The sequence below is a fragment of the Lissotriton vulgaris genome, chromosome 5 (assembly GCF_964263255.1).
Source record: "Lissotriton vulgaris chromosome 5, aLisVul1.2, whole genome shotgun sequence".
Lineage (NCBI taxonomy): Eukaryota > Metazoa > Chordata > Amphibia > Caudata > Salamandridae > Lissotriton > Lissotriton vulgaris.
In genome coordinates this window covers 428,490,773-428,517,836 of record NC_141693.1, presented here as the reverse complement: position 1 = coordinate 428,517,836, position 27,064 = coordinate 428,490,773, and the positions used below count along the sequence as shown (strand labels likewise).

At 44.5% G+C, this 27,064-nt stretch overlaps 1 protein-coding gene across 6 annotated transcripts in view; it reads right to left on the bottom strand.

Annotated features, from left to right (window-relative positions):
- Nucleotides 1-27,064, bottom strand: part of AP3M1 (adaptor related protein complex 3 subunit mu 1) — a 149,077-nt gene that overhangs the window by 117,579 nt on the left and 4,434 nt on the right. For 3 of the 6 annotated variants that reach the window (XM_086921824.1, XM_086921829.1, XM_086921826.1), the window contains exons 2-3: nt 10,944-11,222; nt 10,112-10,283 (exon numbers count right to left, since the gene is read on the bottom strand). In XM_086921824.1, the coding sequence (XP_086777950.1) occupies nt 10,112-10,283; nt 10,944-11,216 (445 nt within the window). In that variant the 5' untranslated portion in view covers nt 11,217-11,222. The remainder of the gene's footprint in view (nt 1-10,111; nt 10,284-10,943; nt 11,223-27,064) is intronic. The other 3 variants (XM_086921828.1, XM_086921825.1, XM_086921827.1) reach the window with 1 other exon arrangement.

The window sequence follows — 27,064 nt, the reverse complement described above, 5'->3', positions numbered from 1 at the left end:
GTCTTCGACCGGGCAGGGCGGCAGCCGTTTTTTGCACTCACACAGAGCCTTTGTTTACCGGCATTGGCGTCTGGGCTCCCTAATCACCCTCCTTCTGCCGCACGCGCCGGGTGGCTCTCGGCTGACGCGCGCACCTCAACCGCGCTCAATTGGGCTCCTTTTGGGCGTGTTTGGGCAGCGCGCCTCAGCGCGATTCCCCAACAGATTTCAAACACGCTTTCTGGTTCGGTTTGCCGCTCCGTTTCCATTCGCCTGCACAAGGTTATAAAATACCGGCCAGAAGAGTGAGCACACACTCTATATACCTTTATATTGGCCCTGGTCTCTGACCTCACTGACTACAGCCCCCCCCCCCCCCCATTACCCCTCCTGGTGGCTTTGATGATTGCTGTCTCAGCATTACATTTTTGACTACTAGTATAATAACCTTCAGTCCACCTGAATTATGGAAGATTGGGTTAAATACCCCGATGAAAATGATGATGAGGAGGAGGAGGTGTATAACGGACAGCAGGAGGCTGTCCTAGAAGATAACCTGGTGGAAGCACTGGACGCCTCGGTCCAGTCCTCCGTTAGTAGAGCAATGGAGACCACGGTTCCCCAGACCGTCCAGCAGGCCCTGGCGACTGCCCTGCGGCCTATTAGAAAGCAATTGGAAGGTTTTGCTAAGCGACATGGCTACGGCAAGCAGCCTCAAAAGAGGAAGTCAGAGGCTTCGACCTCAGGTCAGAGCGCGGTTAATGCTAAACAATGGCCACATGCCCAGGCGCTGTCAACGCTGCCCGGCAGTGGGGCAGGCGATCATTCTTACACGGGGGCTAAGGCCAAAGCTAAACTAACAGCCTATACCGACACGGATTCTACCACAACGGGCACAGACACCGATACCAACACCTCGGAGGAGCCTCCCCCTCCAAAGAAGGCAAAAACTTCACCTCCGTTGGCTGCGCAACCCCCGTCAACTCCTTTTACTTTCGACCCTACTGACATCATGCACCCCCGATCATTTGACTGGGCACCGCCCGTGCTGCGGTGACATCTCCACAGGCGGAAGATGGTCTCCGCAAGAATTGTCCCTGCACATAAATTGCTTGGAGTTGCTCGCCGGTTCGTTCGCAATTCGAACATTATCCCCGAAGCAGACCTCATGCTGCATCCTCCTCCGCATGGACAATGTGTCCGCAGTGAGGTATATCAACAAGTTGGGCGGAACGAGATAGTCTCTTCTTGTCGAGATAGCCAAAGATTTTTGGCACTACTGCCTCAATCACCAGATCCCGGTGATTGCGGAGTATATTCCGGGACAATCCAATTAGGTGGCGGATTGGAATTCCAGACACCTCAGGGACTGCAGCGACTGGATGTTGCTTCCGAAGGTCTTCCAATGGCTTCAACAAATATGGGGTCCGTTTCAGACAGATCTTTTCGCCTCCAGACTCACTTGTCAGATACCCCGGTTTTTCAGGCGGAGGCCAGATCCAATGGCTCAGGCGACCGATGCCTTCCTACAGGAATGGTCGGGCGAGATTCAGTATGCGTTTCTACTGATCCACAGGGAGATGTCACAGGTGATCAGGCAACAGGCAGAAATAGACCTAGTGACACCATGGTGGACATCCCAATCATGGTTTCCGGTGTTACTTCAGTGGAGCTGCTACCTCCCCAGGTTGCTCCCCGAGTCGAAGTCGTTATTGCTGGGCCCTCATCAGGAGCGGCATCCAATGATATTGGAAGGACGACTCACTCTGATGGCATGGAGGCTTTCAGGGAACAGTGACACATGCCAGGAGTTTCAGACAAGGCTTCTGAATTTATCAAGCAAGCCTGGGCACCTTCCACCAGGAAACGTTATTCCTCGGCCTGGAAGAACTGGGTGGATTGGTGCTTGGAACGACATTTGGATCCCGTGGGGTCGGAGCTTTCCCAAGGGCTAAACTTCCTGTCGGATAAAGCTGCAGAGGGACTGGCTTATCGCTCAGTCAACAATTTCCGATCGGCCATTTCGGCGGGGCATGCGCTGGTAGATGGTAAACCAGTAGGCATGCATCCAGTTGTGTGCAAACTGCTCAAAGGAATTAGGGTTGCTAATCCTCCTAAACCCAAATATACCGGTCTTTGGGACGTGTCCTTAGTTATTTCCTTGTTCAATCACTGGCCTATTAATAGCGTACTTTCTAGGAAACAGCTCTCGGCCAAATTGGCTATGTTGTGTCTGTCGGCGTGCTGAAGTTCCTCGGACGCGAGAGCGCTCGACGTTACAGGTAGAGTGTTTACCTCAGAAGGGGTTTCTTTCACTATTACCGGACGTACCAAGGCAATGTCTTGTCATACTGATTATAATGCTTTTCCGGAAAATGAAAAATTATGTGTAGTGAATTGTTTAAAGGCCTACGAATAGAGTACAAGGGCATTGAGACCATAAAATTGCACCCAATTGTTAATTGCACTGCAGAAACCGTACAGACCTGTGGCAGCTGCCACCATTGCCAGATGGCTCAGATTCATAATGCAGGAAGCTGGTGTTGACCTACAGATGTTCGGTGCACATTCTGTTAAAGGAGCTATGGCCTCGAAATCATACATGTTGGGTTTTACCATTCAGGACATTATGCGTTGTGCAGATTGGTCCTCAGAGTCAACCTTTAAAACATTTTATTATAAGCCGGTGAGAGATATTACTTCTGTGGTATTTGGATAGCGTTAAACTAGCATAATCTGAAGCTTCCGGTCCTGTATTAGAATCAAAAATTTGCTAGCATTCGCGCCAAGAATTTTCAATTCTATTAAGGACACGGAGGCGAGGATTATGCTTCTCTTATCTTTACTGCAAAACACAGCAGCCAATGAAAATGCATATTTTCTTGTATAAATATTATAAACAACTACATTGCCCATGATGCACACATATTCGCCACGCCTCCATAGTCCATAAGAACAATTTTTTTATCCTTTGTCACTGCTCGCAACCGAAGATCATCAAACCACAGAGAGCACACGGGGTATGTATGAAAGGTACTGCATGACACTGTGTGAGTTTGTAACAAAACTGCTTTGATGAAATTAACATTTATCTTTCCAGCAAATAAAAGAACATGTATCAAATGCTACAAAATGATTCCGTACAAAGATAGGATGTGGCATAAAGGCCAGAGCTGTCGACTTTGGAATTGAGGAACCAGGGTTGAGTTCCACGTCAGTTCAACATCCTGTGATTTGGAGGAAAACCACAGATTCTTCACATGCCTCCAAAAATGTATGTGTCCCTGTGTAATGTAATTGGTGCTCATGTAAAGCGCTCTACCCCCAATACCTTCAGGTCAAATTTGCACTATATAAAACTGCAAAAAAAAAAAAAAAAAGATTGTGCCAACTGAATCACATAATTAAGGTAATTCTAGGCATATATGAAGGAGCATACAGTCCCGAAAACAGATTCTATGCAGAGTGACACAAGCGGATTGGTCACAAGCGGTGTAGATTCTCGTGAGTAAAACTTGTACCCAGAATCTTTAAACTTATTGCAGTCTATGACAACCTATTTGCAACTGTATGAATTCTAGCGTTCCAGGCAGATTCTGAAAACTAACAGTACCGTGCCCCACACGGGCCTGACTGCATTGCTGTGAGTTGGATAGTAATACCGTACAACACACCTTCCAGCAGCCATACACAAAAAAGCACCACTCATGCACAGTCTGTGAGTCCCAGTGCAGATACGCGTTCACATGTCTGTGCTTTGTGAAAGTGCATGATCATATCACATTCTCCTCAGTGGTTATGGTCAAACTGAAAGCCTCATTTTTGTTTCTTAACCAGGCTTCGTTCTATAGTATTTCCCCTCGCAAATTAATGATGCCGAATAAAACTACCAAATCCTGTGGTTATGGTTAAACTGAAAGACTCATTTGTTTCCTTATCCACCCTGCATTCCCCGTTTCGTATTTTCCTCTTGTGGTCAAGCTATACGATAAAAATCAGCAAATTCTTGCTGAGGGGCTGAATAGAAAAGAGCATGGTCGCACCAAAATCTGTGTAGATGTTTCTTCATTTGATTCACCATGGATAAATAATTTCCCTGCAAATTAGTCTGATTATGGTCACAGTCCTGCTTTTTGTTAAGATGTGAAGCCTTCATTGCAGGCCGTGCTTCCATCCCCCTATTTGCTTTAATCCTGTCTGCACAGTAGGGGCTCGGTACCATGCTTCTCAGATGTTGGTGTCCCATCCACGCACTACAGCTGGATCGCAATACAGCCAACACGCTGCAGTGGCATGACAGCACGTGCAGCATCAGTCAGGCCCCGACATATAGGTCCTTCCCTTCACCGACCTGCAAATGTGTGCAGAAAACAGCAGCCAATTGCCACTCTTTATTAACCCCGATCCCCCCACACACACACACTTTTGTTCATCAGGCTCACTTCTTTCTCTTACTGACAAAGTAACACTTCCAAGCGTGGAGGGGTGGGTTTTTAGTTATTAACCCTGCTTTAACTTTCTCACCTATTTTCTTAAATTAACCTAATACTACCACATTTCCCGAATGCTCACAGACATACCTCAAAATTACGAGGCGCAGTTTGAAAATGGATTAGACAGGAAAGGTTCAAGGATCACTTTTTTTCACCTAAGCCTATGGCACTTCTTCAGTGGGGGTAACAAAGGTGCTTTTTAAGTCAGTAACCATGTAGTTTCTTATGGTCTTTGCTCAGAACAAAAATAAATGTGTTAATAGGGTTGTGTTTACTAAATGCTTTCTAAAATAGCTTTAAAATAGTTTATTGATAAAGTAAGGGCATCCAAAACAAAGATGTAATCAAATACAGTTTACAACAAGGGGTGGTGAGGGACAGAGTCTCTGAATTAAGCAGAAAGCTCTCACCCAGTCAAGAGATCAGGGCTAGATCCAACACCGTTTTTTAGCTCACTGCACCATCCCAGTTTCAGAACCTGGCTGTATGCAAATTAGTCTGTTCCTGTCCCAGTGCATGATGGGAACAGGGCAAACCAAACTACAAAAGCCAATTCTTACACTGGGAAGGAAACAAGCTCCCGGGGACCGGTTTCTGGCATTACAGCCGTCTTCGGCCCGGTTTGCTTGAATCCTGATGGTGCAATGAGCAAGGGTCTCACATCTGAGAATACCCTTCCACGCTTAGGGTGGACAAAAATATTTACAACAAGGGGTGGTGAGGGACAGAGTCTCTGAATTAAGCAGAAAGCTCTCACCCAGTCAAGAGATCAGGGCTAGATCCAACACCGTTTTTTAGCTCACTGCACCATCCCAGTTTCAGAACCTGGCTGTATGCAAATTAGTCTGTTCCTGTCCCAGTGCATGATGGGAACAGGGCAAACCAAACTACAAAAGCCAATTCTTACACTGGGAAGGAAACAAGCTCCCGGGGACCGGTTTCTGGCATTACAGCCGTCTTCGGCCCGGTTTGCTTGAATCCTGATGGTGCAATGAGCAAGGGTCTCACATCTGAGAATACCCTTCCACGCTTAGGGTGGACAAAAAAATTCAGACACTCTGTTCATCACCACCCCCTTTTGTAAATCGTAATCAAATACAGTTCAGGCACTCTCCCCGTAAATGCTGGGGCTCTACGCTTAGAGCAATACACACACACAGCTCCTTCAGCATAAATACAAGGTAAAACTTTGTTTTTGTATGGAGTACAACATCTCCTTATGTGTGGTAGGTTCCATTTGCAGAGAACTATGACCAACATTTTCCTGCCGACTAGCAGAACCAGAACAGATCTCATTGCATAAGTCTAGGTTAAAATCCCCCATGAGCACTAGAGGGATAAAAGATGTCAAATCCGAAACACCAAGGAAAAGCTCCAAGGCTATGATTTGCTGAGAAATCCTCTGGGTAGAATTTGGACTGTAGAAATACAATAATAATAGTTTTAATGATTTGGAAACGTTTAACAACACCACTACCAGATAAGCAGAACTTGTCAAGTGGTGCAGCATTTGCCATTAGGCTGTAGTGAGATCAACATAATTACAATCAATGCCACCCTTCGCAATGCCAGCTGAGGGGAAAAAAAAGTTCAACCAGCCACAAAAAAAAAGACTTGGAGGCCACTCAGGTTTCCTGCAAACAGATAGACGCTTTTAAGAAAATTTTGCAAATCCACGTCATGATCCTTGCCACACAATCCTGCATAAGTCCAACTTAAAAACTGTAAAGTGTAGGGGAATCGAGACAGGAGTTATGGATGAGGCCGTGCCAACAGCTAAAAAGACTGTTTTCAATCAATGTTGAGGCCCAAGGGGCTCAAATCTGTTAACAGAAAAATGTAATACTGTTCCCATCTACCACAAGAGTGGGCACCAAATCATTCCTATGAAACATTCATAAACAAATGATCGCAAAGACCTGGGTGGATACAAAAAATAAAAGAAAATTGCAAAGGGCGTGTCTGTATATCAGTAGGGATGCAGGGAACATAAAGCTGAAACAGCAACCTCCTATATCATGCATATGCGCCCCTTCTCCTCCTGATGCAAAGGGGCTGTGGGCTATGGAATCCTGACCTGTTGCCCCTACGCACTCCAACTAGCATTTCAAAGAATTCCAATTTTCATTCCAAGAATTCTGTTTTGTACAGTTGTGCTTCTCCCGAGTATTTACCAAAATCTCAATGTTTCTTAATTCCGGATTACCTTGACCCTCCCCTGATTTGGAACTCAAAATGATTCAACTTGCTTGAACATTTTTGTGTGAGTAAATCTATTCACAGGGGCTGAGAGTAGGTGGGGGGAGTTGTTAATCCAGGGCTGAATGCCCTGTGAGGTTGTGTACTTCTTCAAACCTCAATGTTTAAGGGTATTCAACTCTTCTCAAACCCTTTCTGACCCTGCAAAAGGTCAAAAACGTACTGCTGTCAAAAGCAGTAAAACCTTCTCCAGAGTGGAAAGGGAACGACCCTCCAAGTAAAAGGGGAGGAAGAGGTGTAAAGAAATGCATTTCTCCTTTGGGGAAAATATGCTTCCACTGGAGAAAAAATTAAACGAGAGAATCTGCACTTGCACAGCAGAATTTCGATTTGAAAATGTGTGTGTGTGTGTATGTGTATTTGGGTATCCAAAAATTAAGTTCAGAAAAGTGTGCTAGGAGTATGCCTGGAAACATTTAACTTGTGCAGTTTTCCAGAACTTCTTTTATGAACTTGTGAATTCCTGTAAACTGTAAACCTGCACCCATGCCAAGCCACAGATCAGAGGATGGGCAGATAGGACTTTAACAACGCAGCCATCAGTTCTTTTTTTCATATTACACATAATGGTTTTATACTTCTCCTCCATCAAACACATTTTATGTATTAATACCTTATAGGCATGGTATTTACATGCGTTGCTAAAAATTGAAAAACAGTTCAGCAAAACTGCCTGCAACCTTTGTTCGTATATTTTTAGGTTTGAGTTCATTTTATTGTTAAATAAACACTCACCACATTTGATTCTATATGTTGGCATGCATTTACATATAATCAAGGAGCATTTTTATATAAGTAACACAGTCAGTAATGCAAGCTGGGCTTAATGCTCAATTTATTTCTATAGAACATTCGTCCCCAATAATAAAGGCAAATTTGTGTGTTTCAAGTGGGGCGTACTTGTCCAGTGGACATAATTTTGGCCCAGATGTACGACCATTCCATATTGCAATTTGCGCTCAATTGCAAGTAGCAAATTGTGACACGCAATTTGGAATGTAAAACTGTCAGAGACCCTGATAGCGATTCCCAATGGGGTTGCAAAATGCATGGATCATGAATATTAATTAGCCACTCGCAATTTGCGACCCCTTTGGGAATGGCTGGCCCTCCCAGGGATGGTGGCCTGCTGGGCTCAGCAGACCTCCATGTCTGGGACTGCTTGTCAATAAAGCAGTTTTTTTTATATGCAGCCCATTTTCCTTGAAGGAAAACAGGATGCATTTAAAAATAAATAAATGAAACTTTTTCGTTTCATTTTTAAAGGGCAGGTAGTAGTCCCTTGGACAACTGCCTGCCCATAAAAAATATTTCAGAGCCAGTCACAAAGGGGAAGGGGTCCTCTGGGGTCCCCCTTCCCATTTGCGACTGCTTGATGAGGGTGGTAATTTGATAGTGTTTTGCGACCGCAGCTGCAAAACATTGGTACATGGCTTGTGACTCGCTATTAGGAAGGGAACGCCCCTTCCTAGTAGCGAGTCGCAAAACACTATTTTGAGAGTAGCAAATGATTTGCGAGTCGCAAAATAGGGTGTGTACATGGCCCTACCAGAATTAGCATGCGCTAACAGGTCGCAAACCCTTTTGCGCATGCTAATTCTCGTCATACATCTGGCCCGTTGTCTTTGAGCCCAAATAATATGCCATGATCTCAGCTATTTATGGAGCTCATGCGACACCACATTTTATTTCAGTAAATTAAAAACAATTGCAAAGCCATAGAGTCTTGCCGTGGCAAGCTGATGCTTTATATGATTTATTGAAAGCATGTGCCACAAAAATAAAATGAAGAAAAGCATGCCAGTGCCTAAACGTGGCAACTTTAAACTTGCAATAAAAATGTTAAATAAAAAAATAATTAAACACAACATATAAAAATAAAAAAAACCTTTAGGTGTTTCTTAATAGGCCACTGTACTTCGAGCAGGTGCAGACACTAATTTTAAATTTAATGCACACCAGTATAAAATATTATTCTAATTGTCGCAAAAAAAGTTCACTTGACTTTGAAATATTATTAACTAAAGTCACATTTTTAACAAAAAAAGGATGATTAAAAAAATTACTAAATGAGTGTGAAAGAAAAAGCATTGACAACTAGCTCTGGCACTGAACTGGAGTTTTTTCTATGCAGATGTTCATGTCATTAGGCACAAGGGCTAAAGTGGGATGACCCTTGCTGTAAACGTGAATGAAAGATATGAACAGACCAATGGATGAAGAGCTCTCTCTCAAATCCGAAATTATTTTTGAAACTTTTTGATTACAGGAGGCAGGCTACACAGCTAACGCCCACTCTCAACCATGCTTAAAAAAGTACAATCGGAGTGAAAAATTTAATGAACAAACATCTAATAGGATGAAAAATGATTTTGAGTTAGTTAATATGGATCACCATGGTATGGACAGGCTACACTGTTAAGCTTTTTATACTAGGTCTGGCACATTCTAATCTCTGTAGGAAATGTGACATTGCAGGTTTCTACAAACATTATTCACCGGGTGCTCGTAAATGGAATATCTTGGGAAAGTGTTCAATATGAATTTATTTGGCGGCTTCCCTGTCAGGCTAGACATACAAAATTTCATTTTTAACTTGCCACAAACCAATTCTGGCATGAAATGGGATAACCTACATTTGGGGATTGGTATGAATTAGTAAACAGATCATTCTGAGAAAAATTAAACCCAGAGGTAGTCATTCATTGAGGAACAGACATTACTTCCTTTTTGGAAATTAAAACAAATAATCAGTGTTTAATTATTCTGAAATTGACTTACACTTGTGTACTGAAAAGCAATTCTTACGTTTTTCTGAGATTTTAGCGTTATTTTGATTCTGCGACTTTCCTAGTTTAGACTGTTTTATTGTATGTTTAACAAGGTTTCAACATATTGGTCCAGTGTTATATTACTATTATAAGCTCAAGTTATGATTCTTAATGTTTACTGTTACTCTGATAATCAATTTGGTTAGATTTCTTATACTTTAATTTCTTTTTCTGTTTGCCATTTAACTTGCCTGGTAAAGTATTAGCAACTGGGTAGTTGAGAAGAGAGGAAGATTCTATTAAAGGACGCATCGTTCGATGGAGTTGTGATAAGAGACAAGAGTGTTCTACCGCTTTCATTATATTGAGAAAACGTTATAGCATTGCCAAGCTTTCCTGAAATTGGACTGTTCGAAGACCGCTTAGCTACAAAAACCATTGCTAGTAGGAAATGTACTAGGTACATGCAGATTCAAATAGTCATAACTTGTGTTATACTATCATCTATGTTTCACACCTCAGTCTCAGCTACAAATGCAAAAACAAATCAAACCATGCACACAGTTACAAAATAAATGTGCCTGGTACTATGAAAAAGCACTCGCCTACCTGTGAGGGAATTGACTACAGAGCGAAGAATTGTGGGTGGCTTGATCAGCTCCTTCAAGATGTTCGATTCCGTTGCCAGTGGAAAACCATTGTCCAACATTTCTTCGAGAAGCTCGTACACAATGACAACATTGTCCTTTATTAAAGCTTCTGAGCACTCGCCAAAGTAATCCTTAAAAATAAAATGGTTGAGTGGATGCTTGTATCCAACACAAGTACTGAAACAAACACCATCAACTTTGGTAAACTAAGGAAGCAGTCAAAGTCATCTTGAATTACAACATAAATGTTTACATTGTCCAACAGAATTGTTTTCTATATCCAATAGTGTAATAAAAATGAGTCTCCAATGAGGCCAATGTAAGGGCACTCATATTGCAACAGAGCAAAGGAGAAATGAAAAGGGATGACAGCCATGGAGTATCATAGCAGATCTTTTACATTAAGACAGTTAAAATGGTCTTTTGTATACAAGAAAGGACTAAGGACCAAAGGAGCAATTAAAAAGGGACAAGAGAAAGACAAGCCTTCCTCGAAGCAAAACTGCAAACAATATTTTCCACAGACTTCAGAGAGAATTGGCAAATTTAGATTTGCATGCAGAGCAACTTGTGTGAAACATATACTTGAATGCTAGGTCAAGGTGAGAAGCAGATGTGGGGGACAATGGTAAAGATCATACAGCACTTCGAAAGAACGAATGGGAGTATCAACTGGCACGGAGTACAGAGGTCAAGCAAGTACAGCTACCCCAGCCCACAAAACCACCTTCACAAGTCAAACATGATACAGTTAACAGAGCTTCTGCTGCAGGACAGACAAAGCCACCAACCTGGAAAGTGTCTGCTACTCGATGGAGAAACTCAATAACGAAGAGAGGAGTCACCTCGGTCTGTATGACAGCCACAAAAAACAGCTTATCACGGTAGATGCTGATGAGGTAATGATGAGGAGTTGGGATGACAGGAGGCACATTCTCAACATCTGCAGCTTTGTCCTGAGCTTCGAAGAAGTAATCACAGACAGAGCGGCTCACCACACTCTTCCAGTGCTTCTCCAGGAAGATGTCACCAGAGCTGTTTATAAGGAAGAGGCTGTGGATCATTTTCTGCTGAGAAAAACACAATTTTGGTATTTATGTCATTTGTGTGATTGGTCATTTACGTAGCACACAATCTGCCACTGAAGGGTCGTCAGGAGACTATGGAAGATTCTAGCAAGGTTCAAGGGAATAGGCAGTGGTGGGCTAATAACCTGCAGGTGATTAAAATCTTTTATTAGAGAGACAGAGAGTGAAAGAATGAAAAGGGGAAGTTCTCCTAAAGCAATGTAATGTTCCAGACCTAATAGGAAGATCAAACACACCATTTTGGGACTCTGTGGTAAACTTGTTCGCCAGCAGTTCACAACCAGTTTGTAAACTTTTAGTAATTGCTTAAAAGATTCACACTCAAATTATACGGAGGACAGCGGGCATGGGCGCTAAGCATGGCCAAAGGTTGAGTCATGCACCTAAAGCCTGCTTTGTATAGGAGTCAGTGAGGAGACGAGAACTTGGAGCTGGAACTCGCTAACAACCACCAACATGGTTTATAGCACCACCACAACTCCCCTATCCTGACAACACCAATTAATCCTCAGCCTCAGGCTCCTCATCCTGGACATCTAATCACAAACACAATCGACAATCCTTATTCACATTTTGACAATCTGGCACTTAAATTATTCTTGAGAAAACATGCATCTTATAGAGCCTTTGGCAACATGAATCTGGGTTTAATTCTCACACCTGAAACGGTATGACCCAAAAACTCAGCCTCTTCCTTTGTAACTTTGCACTCCTCAACATCCACTGTTAACCCTGGACCATGTAATATGTTGAAAAGGTTTCCATAACACCCTGTTATGTTTGTCCTGATCACTTCCCATGCCATAATGCCAACATGGAACTTAATGAGTTCAGCAATGCCAATGAACAATTTCTGCATCAGGCACTGAAATACAGCCGATGTTAAAACAATAGGTATCTTAACCAATCTGTTAACTTCAACCAGAACGATAAAAGGGGTCAGATTTTTTGGCTGGGGACGTAATTTAATTGAGTGTATGCATTAGAAAGATCTAATGCAGGGAACATCAGGGCATCCCAGCCGGTACAAAACATCTCATTTCTATTAGGTAAGGGATGTTGATCAGTCAACATAGACCTGTTAGCCGCTCTTAATGTACCTTCTTGTCTTAGTGTGTGGTTTTCTTGCTAGCACCACTGGACTTAGTCACTCAGGAGATCCTATAGGCTCCATTATATCATTACTACGCAACTGTTTTTATTCTTTTGTCAATGCACCCTCAATGCAAACAGTACCCCTCCAGTGCTAGGCACACAAGTTGTGACTCCCTCCTTTAGCACTATGCTATGGGAAACCCCCTTAAGGCAACTCAATTCATGGCTGAAATACTTCTGGGAATGTATACTTCCAGCAGCCAATACCTTGCCGTCAGTCAATAGTACCAGCTCAGAACGATTGGGATAAAGAACTAAATGCAACTTACTTTACTTTCGACATCGCAACAGTATTTTCCTTACCACTTGAATTGTACCCCAAGCTCTTAGCCCCTTAAACACAAGCTCATCTTCAGACCAATGCAACAAAGGCAACTTAACTCCACAGGCCCTTAATTTTCACATAGATGCTATGTAACACCACCCCTTTCAATTTTAAAAGGCATCCTTTTCAATCAATATGTAAGGTGAATAAGAGTCTACACAGATCTCAATTTCAATTACGCTTCCACTAACTTTTAATTTGGAGGCTTGCAATACTACGCCACATTGTGCTTAACACCACTCTTCGTTTATGCATACCACTTCAGCCTCACTGCTACTGCCATTCTTGTCCATTTACATATTATTCGCACTTTTTACCTAGCGGAGTTCACCTTGCCTAACTTGAAAAGAAAATGGGCTACTTCCTTGCATTTGTAACAATGAACCTGTAATTTTGGTCAACGAATAGACGAGGCCAAACGTTTCACAACACCATTCACCCCACAAACTCCCAGATTGTTATCAGTCTTCTTAAACGTAACCTTACGTTCAATTGTCGCATATATGTTGATATATTTCCATATTTTCTGCAATATGTATAGGTGTGTCCAATGAAGGCTACTGAACACTTTCCAACTATTCCAGGATTTCTGTTTGTCCAGATTAGTAAATAGTTTCTTAGAATTTAATTGTGGTGGTCTTTAAATCTACATATTACTGCTTATGAATTATGTGAAAGCATTCATTTACTAATCTTTGTTTCACTGGAAACTGTTCTATTGTAAATAATATAATGTCTATTTACTACACTGTGAATATGCTTTGCAGTTTCCTTCTAATGTCAGCAAAACTTCCAAATATTCATCACCAGCATCTTCTAAATCCACATCATCTTCATCAACCACATATCTGCTTGGAAAGTGGTGATTGTTTCAAAACTTTCCTGTCAAGTTATGTCTCAAGAGTGCAAATATCTCCCCTCCAAAAACCTTCCAGAAATTCTTTACAGCCATCCTAACACATGGCCAGATCTCACAAGAAATGACGAAATTTAGGCAGTGATAAAACAGATTCCATGATTACATTCATTTAACGTCAAATTTTGTAATGTTATATATGCAAGCATTTTAAATTTTTAAAAAATCATATTCAAACATGTGAAATGGCTACCGATGTCTATGAAAGGCGCAAACAAATTACAATAGGTTAGAAATGGGGTAGCGTGGTGCAGAGCGGGCGGGCCAAACTCCAAAGGACATGTGCAAAGCATCCACGCAGTACACACAGGCGACACACAAGGCACACCAACAAAAAGAGACCACACCAGGTTAGGTAAGAATAACTTTTGTACTGTGTCAAACATATGATAGTAATCACAGTAGTCTCTATACTGCGCCAACTGGCGCCAAGGCAATATTTACAAGGGGATTATATACATGGCAGGGCCAATCGGGCCGCTGCCAGAACCATTGCGAAGGACAAAGGAAAAAAAAAAGCTACGTTCATCAGTCACTATCCTGCAGTAAAAACATCATGGCATCACAGTATACAGTAGTACAGGGGAATAAAGGTTTCGCCCCAGTAGCATTAGGACACGTCGGTATCAGACCTGAAAGGAAGGATAACCAGTTTGCAGGTCCCTAGGCCTAAAAGCGTAAGCATGAGGTATAAACATCACTCAACCGTGTAGGCAATAGGAAAGAACCATTATCATGAACCAGGAAACAGGGTAGGCATGAGCAGGCGAGCATTGGACAGCTGCACACTGCAATAGGCATAAAAGCATTCTCATCAGACCTAGACCTGTGGGCATAAACACATTTAACATGGGGCATTAAACACCTGAGCATGAAGTGTCGACCATATTCATGTGGGGCACTAACCCCGAATCTAAATCACCATGGGCCTACACACATTAGCATGGGGCACATTCGCCTGCAGCGTAAAAGCACATTATGCATTTTATCAGCATACATGAAACAGGAGGCAGGCTTAATCATATTAGCATCAGGCACCCTCATGAAATAACCATCACTGGCAGAGGGCACGCGCATAGTAGCCTTTAGCACCTCCATAGGCAGGAATACATTAGACCTAAACCTGAGTAACGGCATTAGTAATCAGTATCAGCATTAGGGGGGAACCAGTACCAGTAATGTAAAAGCAGAACATTAAGCACCCAACCCTCATTAGTTAGGGCGTTACTATTAGGCCATAAGCACACTAGGCGTCACCGTGTCCTGGGACTCTAAAGTGCCCCAAATGCAATGTCTTCTGGTGCAGGTTAGTTTCGGACGCTACGGCATCGAGGGAGCCCCTCCCTGGGACTCTACAATCAAAAATTAAGGGGTCCACCAAGTTCTGGCCAGTTGGGGGGTCCCCTCCGGGGATCAAGGCTTAAAGAAAAATGCCTCACGTTGCAGCGACCCACACCTGCGGTGTTGCTGTGTTGCCCCTGGGGCACTGTGGCCCTGTCAGTGGTGGGGCCCCACGGGAGCTTTAAACAATTATGGTGGCACGTTGCAGCTGCCCACTGCTGGTCGGGGCAGCTGGAAGAAACAAGACTAGCACCTCCTCGAGGGCTGGGGCCACTGGGGGAGGGCACCGACCCCGTGCCTAGACCAACCCCCCTGGGCTCTACACGCAGCCCCACTCAACGGGTCTCCTCTGGGCTCCGTTCGTGCTGGGCTGGTGCTGTGGGGCTCTCCTCTCTCCCACGGAGCCCCGCCGGCGTCAGCGCTGCTTCCTCTTGCCTTCACCCCTTAGGACTTCTCCCGGACAACCTTCGCCCGGTCTCCGTAATAGCTGCAGGGCTCACTCACCACATGGAGCCCTGCAGGCGTCGCGCAGCTCTCTCCTGTGGCTTCAGGCAGCTGACACTACACCCGCAGGGCTCTCCTCTCCTCACGAGAGCCCTGCCAATACGAGCACTCCTCCTGTCTTCACCCGGGCCCCCTCCTGGGACCCGGGGCTTCATTAGGCCTCTTCCTGCTTCCGCCCCTGCAGGACGGGACTTCCTCGTGGTTCTCCAGTCGTCGCTAATCCCAGCGCGGCTCCCCAGGGACTCCAGGCCGCTGCGGTGATCGTTGTCAGCTTTGCAGTGCAGGGTAGGCACCGCCTTCAGTGCACACGCGGGGTAGGCACCCGCTTAGTCTTAAAGCGGCAGTTCTCCTTGTGGCGGCTCGGCCGCGGCGGTGATTTTGCGGCAAACCTGAAGTGCATGGTGGGCTCCTTCTGGGTTTTTACGTAGAACACGCGGTGGTGGCAATAAAGTGGGGTGGGCTTCCGCTGTAGGTTAAAATCGGCAGTATGAGGCCATCATGCGGGGTAGGCACCCGCTCAGGTTTCTTATTAAGCAGTGCAGTTATGCGGAGTGGGCACCCGCGAAAGGCTGCATCATGCGGGGTAGGCTCCCGCGATATTTTTGAATACACAGCGCTCCCAGGCAGCACAGCGCTGCAGAACAGTCCAGGTCCCACACAATAACGAAGCGCCTACGCTCCTTACCTCCTCCTGGGTACTGTCACTGCTGGAATCAAGTTGTAGTGCTTAGGTCCCACGCCATACAGTAGCGCCTCAACAGCACAGTGCTGCTGGCATCAGCTCCTCACTCCTGGGCAGTCCAGGCGCTCGCAGGGCGCTGTCAAGCAGGCAGAACAGGAGGGTAACACTCACTAGGTGCTCCTGGGCAGTCAGAAAAAGCGCTCTTCTTCTCCAGGCGCTTTGATTATAGCACTCCTTTATCAGGCACTAGTCAGCAGAGCAGCAGGCACAGTTGTAGCGCTCACGAGGCGCTAGGCAGGAGAGCAGCAGGCACCACAGGGCAAGGTCAGCGGTCAGTGGGTACTCATCAGTACAGGACAGCAGCTCCTAGGAACCAACATACCCTACAACACGGCACTCCTCCTCGTACAGCAGCCTGAACTCCAGCAGCGAGCTCTCACTGGCCCTGTGGACAAGACGGGTGCAGATGGGCTTAGGGGCCAGCACACAGGCCCATGTGGCGGCACCCCCTGGCAGCAGGTCCCCTCTCTCTCAAGTCCACGCTCTGACTGAGCACATGGTGGCACAGCCCCCCTACTTATACGCCCCTCACCCCCTCCTACCAGACAGTGCCAGAAGCTTCTAGAAGTGTCTGGGGAAACTGGTTCTAACTAGTCTAGGGGGAGGAGTAGCACCCTGGGTGCCAGGTTTCCCTCCAAAAGCTGGGATGGCTGGGAACCAAACAACTAGACTGCTAACCCACCACAGTCAGGTGGCCCCACACACAGCCATTGCATCCATTTTAAAAGCGACATTTCACCAGGGTGCATTCTTATGATGGGGAAATTTTAGGTGCGTACACCATTGTATCACATTTAACATGGCATCTCACACCACACATGACCTATACATTTCTCTACCATGGGGGAGACATCCTCAAATAGGGGGGTGAAAAGCGAAAAATTTCAAGGAAAAAAGCCACGTCCAACACCGTAGTTTCAAGAATACCCAGTTTATTGGTTAAAGTGACATGGCTAGGATTCTGGTCTCTCTACCCAAGGACTGTCTTTAGGTCACTGCACATACATGAATTATTAACAATTGTGTGATAGCCTTATGTACTCTGAGCATTTCTCATCTGTGGCTGCTTTGTTATATGCTCTTTAAATTTTCCTCAATCCTGAATCTTAAGGAATATGTATACTGTATTATGTTAAAGTGAAATGGGCACGCTGCACTTTAGTTGTGCATTACCTTGGCGATCCAGGAAATGCGTGTTCATGTTGGTAATAAATGTAATAATCTTCCTAGATCTGAGTAAAAAGCAAATGACAGTGGAACATGAAATCTGAATGTGTAAAACAAACTTGTGAAATGGTTGCTTTCTATTTTATACAAAGACACTGGGCCAGCCCTAAAATGGACAATCATTTGCACAATTAATTTTACGGTGATCTTGAATACAACTTGATCTTTTTACCTGTAGTTGTTATTGAGAGCTATTGTACTGCCTAATCTCTTTTCTATCAGTGTGCTCATATGTTTTTTTTTTAATGATGACTGAATAATATTGATTATGAGGCTATGTACTTTTATGATTTTAACAACCAAAATAAACTAATTGGTTGATTGATTTGATGATTACGTTCATTCAACATAAAAATATCTAATTCTGCAATATCAAATTTTGTAAAGTTATAGATCCAAGCATTTTTTTACTTTTTAACAAACCATGCTTAAACATGTGAAATGGCTACCGAAGTCTATAAAAGGCGCAAACAAATTACCGTAGTTCTAAGAATACCCAGTTCATTGGTTAAATTGACATGGTTAGAATTCTTGAGAGTCGCTGCCTGAAGAGACAACTTGCTCACAGTCAAAAGTACATTTTGACAGTGATGCAAGCAGCACTAGTGCAATTCTTCAATTCCATGGGATGCCTGGTAACCATACCAGATCCAACCATGTATTTCTGTTTTTTGTACCCTATCCTGCAGCGTGTTGATCTACCAATGAAGTGTCCTCTCACTAGTCACTTCCTTTTTCACAGTGTATATTGCCTGGGTGACATGTCCCTCAGCATTGAATTTCCTTCACATTCACTATGTGGCAACAACATACTTGTGGTGCCATGCAGTATGATGCATTTCAGCAACAGAAGTGTGGTGTGCTTCAATGCAAAGCCTGCTCTCACATCACCCTAGTTGTGCAGGTCACTGTACAATGAGAAAATCTAACCTAACAGCCATATCTGCTTTCCATTCATTGATTCAAGCACTACATCATGCAGTAGTAGATTAAGATGTATTCCCATGGATGGGGCACATTATGTTTTTCTCAATTAGATGACTGCAGTGGAGCTCTCCATGAAAATTAGATCCTTGCTGCTTTTTTTGCAACAGAAACGGGGCACACTCCATTAAATAAGTCTGTCTGGAGGCACAAGAAGATAAGTTTATTTGGTGTATATACTTTTTGCCCACAAGCAGCAACTGCCACACCCTGGACTTTCTTGATCTACAAATTTCATTATACCTTCCAAAGTCCGTCTAGAGCGGGAGTCCAGGGCCCAGGAGCCAAAGGCCTCAAGGTACAAAATCTTTCACTGTTCTAGACACTTCTGCACCTCTGATTTTAGTCTGGGTCACAATCGAAACTTAGTGGTCCAAATCAGCTACTGCATTGTACGTTCCTAATAGTATCTTAGCCCGAATTGTGTGGTACCAATACAGTGCACTGAGAGGTCAACTCCGGATAGCTAGTTACAAGCAAAGTAGGATAAGCCACTTGTTGTCTAACTAGCCTATAAGTCTAAACTAGAAAATAAATATCCAGCTCAGGTCTCTTCTTACTTCCCAGAGTCTGATGGTCACTTACATTTGGTTCAGAAAACATATGAGAAAAGGAAGGCTACATAAGTTGGAAGGAGCAAGGGAGGGCACATATAAAAAAGCAAAAGTCCTTATCACTACATAAAGAAAGCGTACAGGTCTTGTGGCCTCTGGTTTAGTTACAGCTTGCCAGTGTAATTATGCCAAGCTATGGTTAACACATGTTGCATGAGTTAACCACAATGCCTCCAAGAGAATCCAAGGGCAGATAAACTTTTGCGTTCAATCGCAAGGAGCAGGCTCATTAAAAGCTAAATATAGGGGCATGGCTTGAGCCGCAAGCATGGCAGGAGTGGTTTTGTAGAGAACCGTCTGAAGCATTCTGCCCTCTGTCCATCCCTGTTGCCCGGGAGACGTAAATTGTTCCCACTGATGAATGGAGGGGATGAGCTGTACATGGCACATCAGCTGGTAGATATATGCTGATGAAACCTTGCCCAAGACGGTGATGGCCAACTGAAGGAACAGCAATCCAGGCTTGCATGCAAGAAACACAGTCAAGCTTACCGACAAAGATAGCTCTAAAGTGAGGACCCCACATGGAACCTGAATCAGGGCCTGAGTCGGGACCCTCCTTGCCGAGAGAGGAGACCAAATTGAGGCCGGCACCCACAAGCAGAGCAGACTGCATGAGGGCCGCCTCATGGACAAGGCATGAGAGACAATAGTAAGCAGCACCTGGATGCAGCAGTCGTGGGGAGCTAGTGGTGGGCACCAGGCCTGACATGCTGAATGTCCATACCTCGGGGTGGCGAAGAAGGTCCATAAAGACTGACTCGCCAAGATGTGAAACCTGCTTGCTAGAGGTCAACATGGATGCAAGTCAGAAGCCTGTGGAGATCCCTGGAACACCCATAGAACCTTGAATAAAGAGGCAATATATTGATCTACTCTCAGCTGCTCTTGCGAGCAATTCTTTCTGTTGAAAATCATTAAAGTGTCATCAGATATTGTGATCAGGGTAATGGGGACACTCCAACAGTGTGTATAGAAAACAACATATACGTGGAAAATGTATCTTTTGGTGCATAAGGCAATGACACAGTGACTTGATCAGGGAGTGTGAAGAGTGGTGGCTGCTTTGCCTGCAGAGAAGCACAGCATGGTACATGAGCTTCGCCTAGCCACACATGTTCAGGACCCTCTGATTACAAAGATAGTTAAGTGGGTGAAAATAAAAGCTAAATAAGACCATGTTGCTGCCAGCAATGGCCCTTGAAGACCTAGTCAACGGCAAAATAAACAGAGGTTACCAGTATCTCACAAATCCACAACACAAGAGTACATTTGGGCCTAGCATCTCGCTTGTCACGCCTGTTAAAGAGGAAGGAACAAACAGCTTCGCTACGGAGAGCAGCACCAGGGGGATCCAGGATGACAGATCTGGTCCCCACACTCTGGGGTGGGTGCAAGGTTTTCCACTACCTCACATCTTTTCCTTGTGCAATGTTGTAACAATAACTCACCTCGTGAAATCCATAACTTGATTTAACCCAGGATCCCCACAGAAACAGGGTCAAATGTAAAAATAAACAGCAAATGTTGGATACAGACTTCGCCAAGAAAGAGACCTCACCCTTTACTGAGCAGATCCTACAAGCATTTCAAAGGACCAGGGGTACCCTGGAAAGGAAAATAACATTTAGAAATCAGAGAGATGGTGTTAGATGTTAACCCTCCAGCAACGGGACCTCAGGAATGTGGTTGACAGAGTTATGACAGCCAAAGACAAAATATCGGAGCTCAAAGACAATGTCAAGAAACCTAAAAGTGCTGCACAACAGCTGGCATCAACGGCCAAAGTAATGGTGCGCCGTATAGACAATATGGATGGACATTATTGCAGTAATCATCTGAGGTTTCTGGGGTTGTCAGAGGCGGTGGAAGGGGCCCACCCTGAACAATATTTAAAATGTAGGATAAAGTTAAATATCCAGGTTGAAAGGCTAGCCGGCTGTAGTTTTCTTACTTGAGCATGCTCACTAGGCCTCTGCCACGAACTTCTACACATTCTTTTGTTTCATATGGTTTAAATTATAAGGACAGAGATACAATCCATATGGGTACCACAGAGACAACAGAGGTGTTGTATAAAGCCTACAAGAGTCTTAATTTCCCAGGCTACACCAGAATGGTGCAAAAACCACAAAATAATTTAGCAGGTCAAATATTTACTACGACCAATAAATGCAATGTACATGATCCTTCACTCTGCTAAACTAACGGATATCTTTCAAAATAAGTCCTTTATCTTTGAAATACTGCACTAAGGGTGGGTCGAAGAGCGACATGTGCTGCATGGCAATAAGGACACAGCCACAGGACAATACCATGCTGCCCATGCAAAAGATGTCAGACCGAAAGAACAGCGTCTTAGACTGAGACGCAGATCCCACTCTAGTTCACAAAAGAGATCATGAGACAATACTGAGGAGGTTAAGTGGGGCAAGCCCTAGTGGAGAACCATCTGGTTAGGAACAGGGAAAGGAAGACAATCCTCAACTGTTATGTTGTTACAAACCTTGGCTTAGGTGGACTAGGATGCATCACAATCTGCACAATAATCCAACACAGATGGGAGATCAGAGAAAGGCAGAAAAAGAATTAGAATTACACACCCACAACACTGGGAATCCTGGGTCTAATTTCTTCTTTGGACTCGTAGAACTCTTTAGGAAATCATTTCATTTGATATACAGAGGAAGCTGGCTCTGTATATACTATACCAAAATGAGGTTTAGTGTGCACAGAGTCCAGTGGAACCCCAAAAGTAGGCAGAGGTAAAAGTAGATAACACCTTACTATCCATTTGTGGTAGTGTGGGCGAGCAGTAAGGCTGTATCAGAGGGTATTGTTAAGCATTGGTTGTACACACTCAGGCAGCAAATGATGTCACACACTCAAAGACTAAACTCAGACCAATTTTGTTTGTATAAAAATATTATTAAAGTTATTTTATTTGCAGAACCACGCCAAGCCTGGCACAGGGAAATGAAATTACTGCTTTGCAAAATAGTATGCAGTGTTTACAAGTGAATGCAAGTTCAAATGCAGTGGTTTGAAATACAGGTAAGTCAAGGTATTGAAATTACTGTACAGATTACTTTTTCGTTACTTTTTACATTGCTTTTTAAGTTACTTTTTCTACTCAGTGTGATATGCTTAGATATCATACTGGGACATTTCCTAAAGCAAAAAGTAAAATCAGTTTTGCACAATTATAATTTTTCAGAATTCCATACAAATCAACTCCACACCTAGAAACATTTTCACAGAAAAACAGTCAATAGATTCCTATGTAGAGAAATGAAGTTAACGGTTGCCAGGTAAGTACTCGGTCTTTGGGGTTGTGTTTCTGGGGTAAGAACAAGGGTTCCCCCAGGGTCAATAATGCACTCTTGTTACACCCTCAGCAGCACTAGTGTGACCGGGAGCAGAGTGCTGAGGCCCAATATTATCCAATGGGGGATAGGTGGCCTCTGGTTGGTGGCTGTTTACGAGCAGGCCACTGGGCTGTGGGAGCAAAGCTCCTGGTGTTAGGCTGAGGGCAAAGGGGGATCTGAGTTAGCACCCAAAGTACACCCGCAGTGGCACAGGGAGGGCTGGGTGCAGGATGCTGGTTTGGCGTCAAGTGCCATGTTGATTGCAATAGGGATTCTCCGGTTTCAATAAAGACTGCAGGCTCGGGGACGACGATCTTCTGGAGGCGACAAGCGGTTGAAGAGGTAAGTTGGGATGCTGGGACACCGTCGGTTGGGCCACCCAAAGCCGTGGGGCTTCGGGTGCAGGAGTTTCTTTAGGCGTCGGGTTTCTCTTACCAGCTTCGGTCAGGTGGATTCTCCAGAAAGAGGCTGCAGGCTTCCCTGGGAAATTTGAGGCAGGTCAGAGATCACCAGATCTCGGGTCAGAATCGCCGGGGAGACCTCCCCATGGTGTTGGGCCACTCGAACTCGGGTCATGGGCAAAGGGTGCAGAGTGGTGCAGACTCACTGATTTGGCTGGAGCCAGAGTTTGTGGGTGAACAAATCCGGTGTTCACAGTAGACAAAGTCTGTTCTTTGGAAGGCAGGGCAGGTCCCCCGGGTTCTTGAGTTGTTGGCTGCAGGAAACACCGGAGTTTCGCTTCTGCATGTACAAGGCAGGGACAGGCTGGTAGGGCTGGGGCCAAGTCTGTGGCTGTCCTCTTCTTAGCTTCAGCACGGCTGTTTGGTCCTTCTTCTTTTCTACTTCGTCATTTCTTGTCTGAGGAGGCAAGGTTCAGGGGTACCCCTAAATACTAAATTTACGGGTGTTACAGGTAAGTAAATGTTGGGACCAATGGGCCCCTTGCTTGGGGTGGGTACACCCCCTATTATGCCACCCTCCAGTGGGAGGGGGGCATGTGCCTCACTCTGGTTGGCTGGGTCCCCCCCCCATCTGCAAGATGGTGGGGATCGAAAGTTGTGCTTCACCTCGCCTCCCCCACCTGAGGGGTGGGATTGGTAAAGGTGGGCGCACCTCCCTTTCTCACTTGGTTTTCCCCCCCGGTTCTCCCGGCCAAAAGTGGGGGTCAGAACTGGTGGGGAACAGTTGCTGGAAGCAGCAAAAGGCCTGGGGAAGCTTACAAAGGCGGTAAGCCTTTGAAGCTTCCCCTTCGTGGATCCTGCCCATCCTGGGGGGAGGAGGTTTGGCACCTCGTCCCAGGATGTGAATTGTTTCAGACCCCCGAGAGCAGTAGACTCTCGACCCAGGGGTTCAGAAACATGTGTGGTGGTGACAGCTGGTGAGCAGCCACTCAGCCTGCACACTAGTGTTAGGTCATTTTTCAGGGAGCATTTGTAAGATGCCCTCTATGTGCATTTTTCATTAAATTCCACACTGGCATCAGTGTGGGTTTAATGTGCTGAGAAGTTTGATACCAAACTTCCCAGTTTTCAGCAAAGCCATTATGGTACTGTGGAGTTCCTAATAACAAACTCCCAGCACCAAATACTCCTAATGGCATTACTGTACTTACAATGTCTAAGAATTGGCTTAGACATTTTAGGGGTACGGGGCTCATGCACCCGCACCCTCACCACTGGTATAGTGCACCCAGCTAAAGGGTGGCTGAACTATGCCAGGGCAGTGGGTTGCAGCCATGGCACACAGTGATGTGTGCCATGTTGACTCTTCACTTTGTTCTGCACCAAAACATGGAGCCTGCAAAGGCAGTGTGTGTGTGTGTGTAAAGGTACAGAGCCTCTAAGGGTGGCACAATAAGTGCTGCAGCCCTTAGAGGCCTTCCCTGGTCACAGTGCCCTGGGTATCTGTGGTACCCTTTACCAGGGGCTGACCTGCGGCCAGAGAGTGCTATTTGGGTTTTGTTTTCAATGCAGTTTTAGGGAAAGAACATTGGCCCTGGGTACCTGATGGGCAGGAGCCTAGGGCACACTTAGTCAAGTACATCAGTAGTTCAGCAAAAAGTGGGGACAACCATGCAAAAAGAGGGCACTTTCTTACAACATACAGAAAACTACGATGGAAAAGGACGGATACCTAATGATATCTGGCTCGAATTCTTTTACCACAATTGCATTATTAAATGTATATGTACCACCCCCTGTGTCTTAGAAATTCTAATAAGTAATTGGCCCAATATATGGGAGGCCCCAATATATGGGAGGCCCCATTGGATTGCATGTTGATTGGGGAAGATTTCAACTGAATAATGGACAAGAACGGGGATAGCCATACACGAGGTGGAATAAGGTAGAAGGACTTGTTTCTTCCTTGAATCCTTTGTAGAGGCGTACGACTTCTGTGCATGTTTGGCAATAGTAATACATGAGAGTAAGGCTTCATCTTTTTCTTCGGATTGCATTGGTCATCCTCCCATATTGACTTTGTATACGGCCTACCATGGCAGACACACACACGTATATACATGCACTTTCGAACCACACATCAGTAAGCATACAGTTTTCATTGTGGGGTCCTTGAGAGGGCTGCAAGGTGGCATCCGAATACTTGGTGGCTACAGGAGGAGTCCTTCAGGAAAGCTCTCAGTACAGAGACAAACTAATGAAGGTTCAGTGGAATTACCACAGACACGGGAGGCTTTTAAACCTGTTGTTCGAGGAGTGGCTATTGGTTTTATAGCGAGAAGGGATATGCCTTGAGAAACACTGAGGCACAGGCCCTTGATTTAGATGACAGATATAGGCGAGAACCTACCAAACATAATCAAGATGAATAAGTTACAGCCAAGCTGCAATTCCACCACATGAATATGAAGGAAGTTAAAGAAGCATGCTTGGCATTCCAGATCAGACTAAACGATCAGGGTGAACAAACAAGAAGGTTAATATACTGGCTGAGTAAGCAGGATGACTGACCCAGATCGGTAACTTGCATACATAAAGGAAATGGCCTGATCCTAGTTTAGTGATCACTAACAACAGGAGAGCCTGCCTGATTTTATATCAAACTTTATGGCCCAGCAGGTAACAACTCTCTCTGGCCACTGGATAGATTCATACCTAAACTGCTGTCACACCAAATTGCTGCATAAGATCAAGAAAACCTGGATAGGAAGATCACTATGACGGTAGTAATTTTAATAGGGGAAAGTATCATGAAACAATGGCCAGACATAATTTTACAAGGCCAATGCCTTTCTACTGTCTGCCCACATATTGGATATGTTTATTAGTTAAAGAGAATGGAGTGTATTGCCTTAACACCAGTTCATTTACATAGGCACTTCCAGGTCCCAGAAGTCCTTCAAGGCTTCCATCTTCTCACGGTCATATTGATGCTTTACCTGGAGCGCCCTGGGACTCCACTCACAGGTAAAAGCCTTAAAATTTCCCAATATGCCAATGACACACAACTCAACTTAGAAGTCCTCTCAGATCCAGATATCCAACTTCGCAAATAGTACCTGCACTTCATACAGATCAGGATTTCCACCCCATGCAGGCAACGTAATCCCACAGAAATAGATTAACTTCTTTTCACCAAGAACAAGCAACAACTAGTCCAAAACTGGCTCAATGTCATACCTGGACAATGTCTAATGACAACTATCACTAAACATGAAATCAACTAGTTTCACCAAGGAACATACTGCCAAGGAAACCATGAATGCTGGCGACCAGTTGAACGGGACCACAAACAACCCCAGAGCATAATACCCTGACCACGATGAAACTACACTAGCTTCCACTGTCTGTCCACACCATCTTCAAAACCAGATGTATCATTTTTGTTTCTTTCTTTGGCACTTTTAATAATATTGCCTTTCAAGGACTGGTCAACTTAATATAAGAATACCATGAATTGTCTCTTGACTGAACAGCCAAACCACTACTTGTTCCTAGTGCAACTCAAGGTTTTATGCCCAAGATGTGATTTGCAGCGTATGTGTTGACACTACAAGACAGTGTGATAACATTTACAAGGCAGTAAAACTAAAAGGGAGAAAAAGCTCCTTGGCTTTTTTCTGGGCCATCTTGGATCTCGAATTAGCCATGAACATTTGAAAAAGTTTGTTAAAAAAAAAAAAAGATTATTTCTGAAAGGTTTTGGAGTGCACAGAATCAGGGACTTCTTCCACATTTATCACCCAGACTGAGTGTAACTGGCACAACGACTCCTTTGGTGCAACTGTAACCTAAAAAGAAGGGAAGTGGCTTACATGCTGCAAGTCAGAGTTGACTCGAACGTCATAATGTTCAAACTGCTAACAGTGAATGAAGAGGAATGTAAATAAAGGTGCTGCACCTGAGGGAAAACGAAAGTGGTGTCTAAACCACTTACTCAACTGTTTACAAATACCAGGAGTAGAGATAAGAATGTGCGTTTGAACACCACACAAACAAGAAGAATGTAAAATTAAAGGGCGAGGAGTGGTGGGAAGGGTAATGAGCACAAACATCTTGTAGCAGACGAAACCTCTGGAATGTAAAGAAAATAGGTGAACATTTTACGATTAAACTTCAATCAGTATGGATCGTTGAAAGCCTGTGCAACATGCTACACTAAGATTACGAGGTCTACTGCCTGCTGA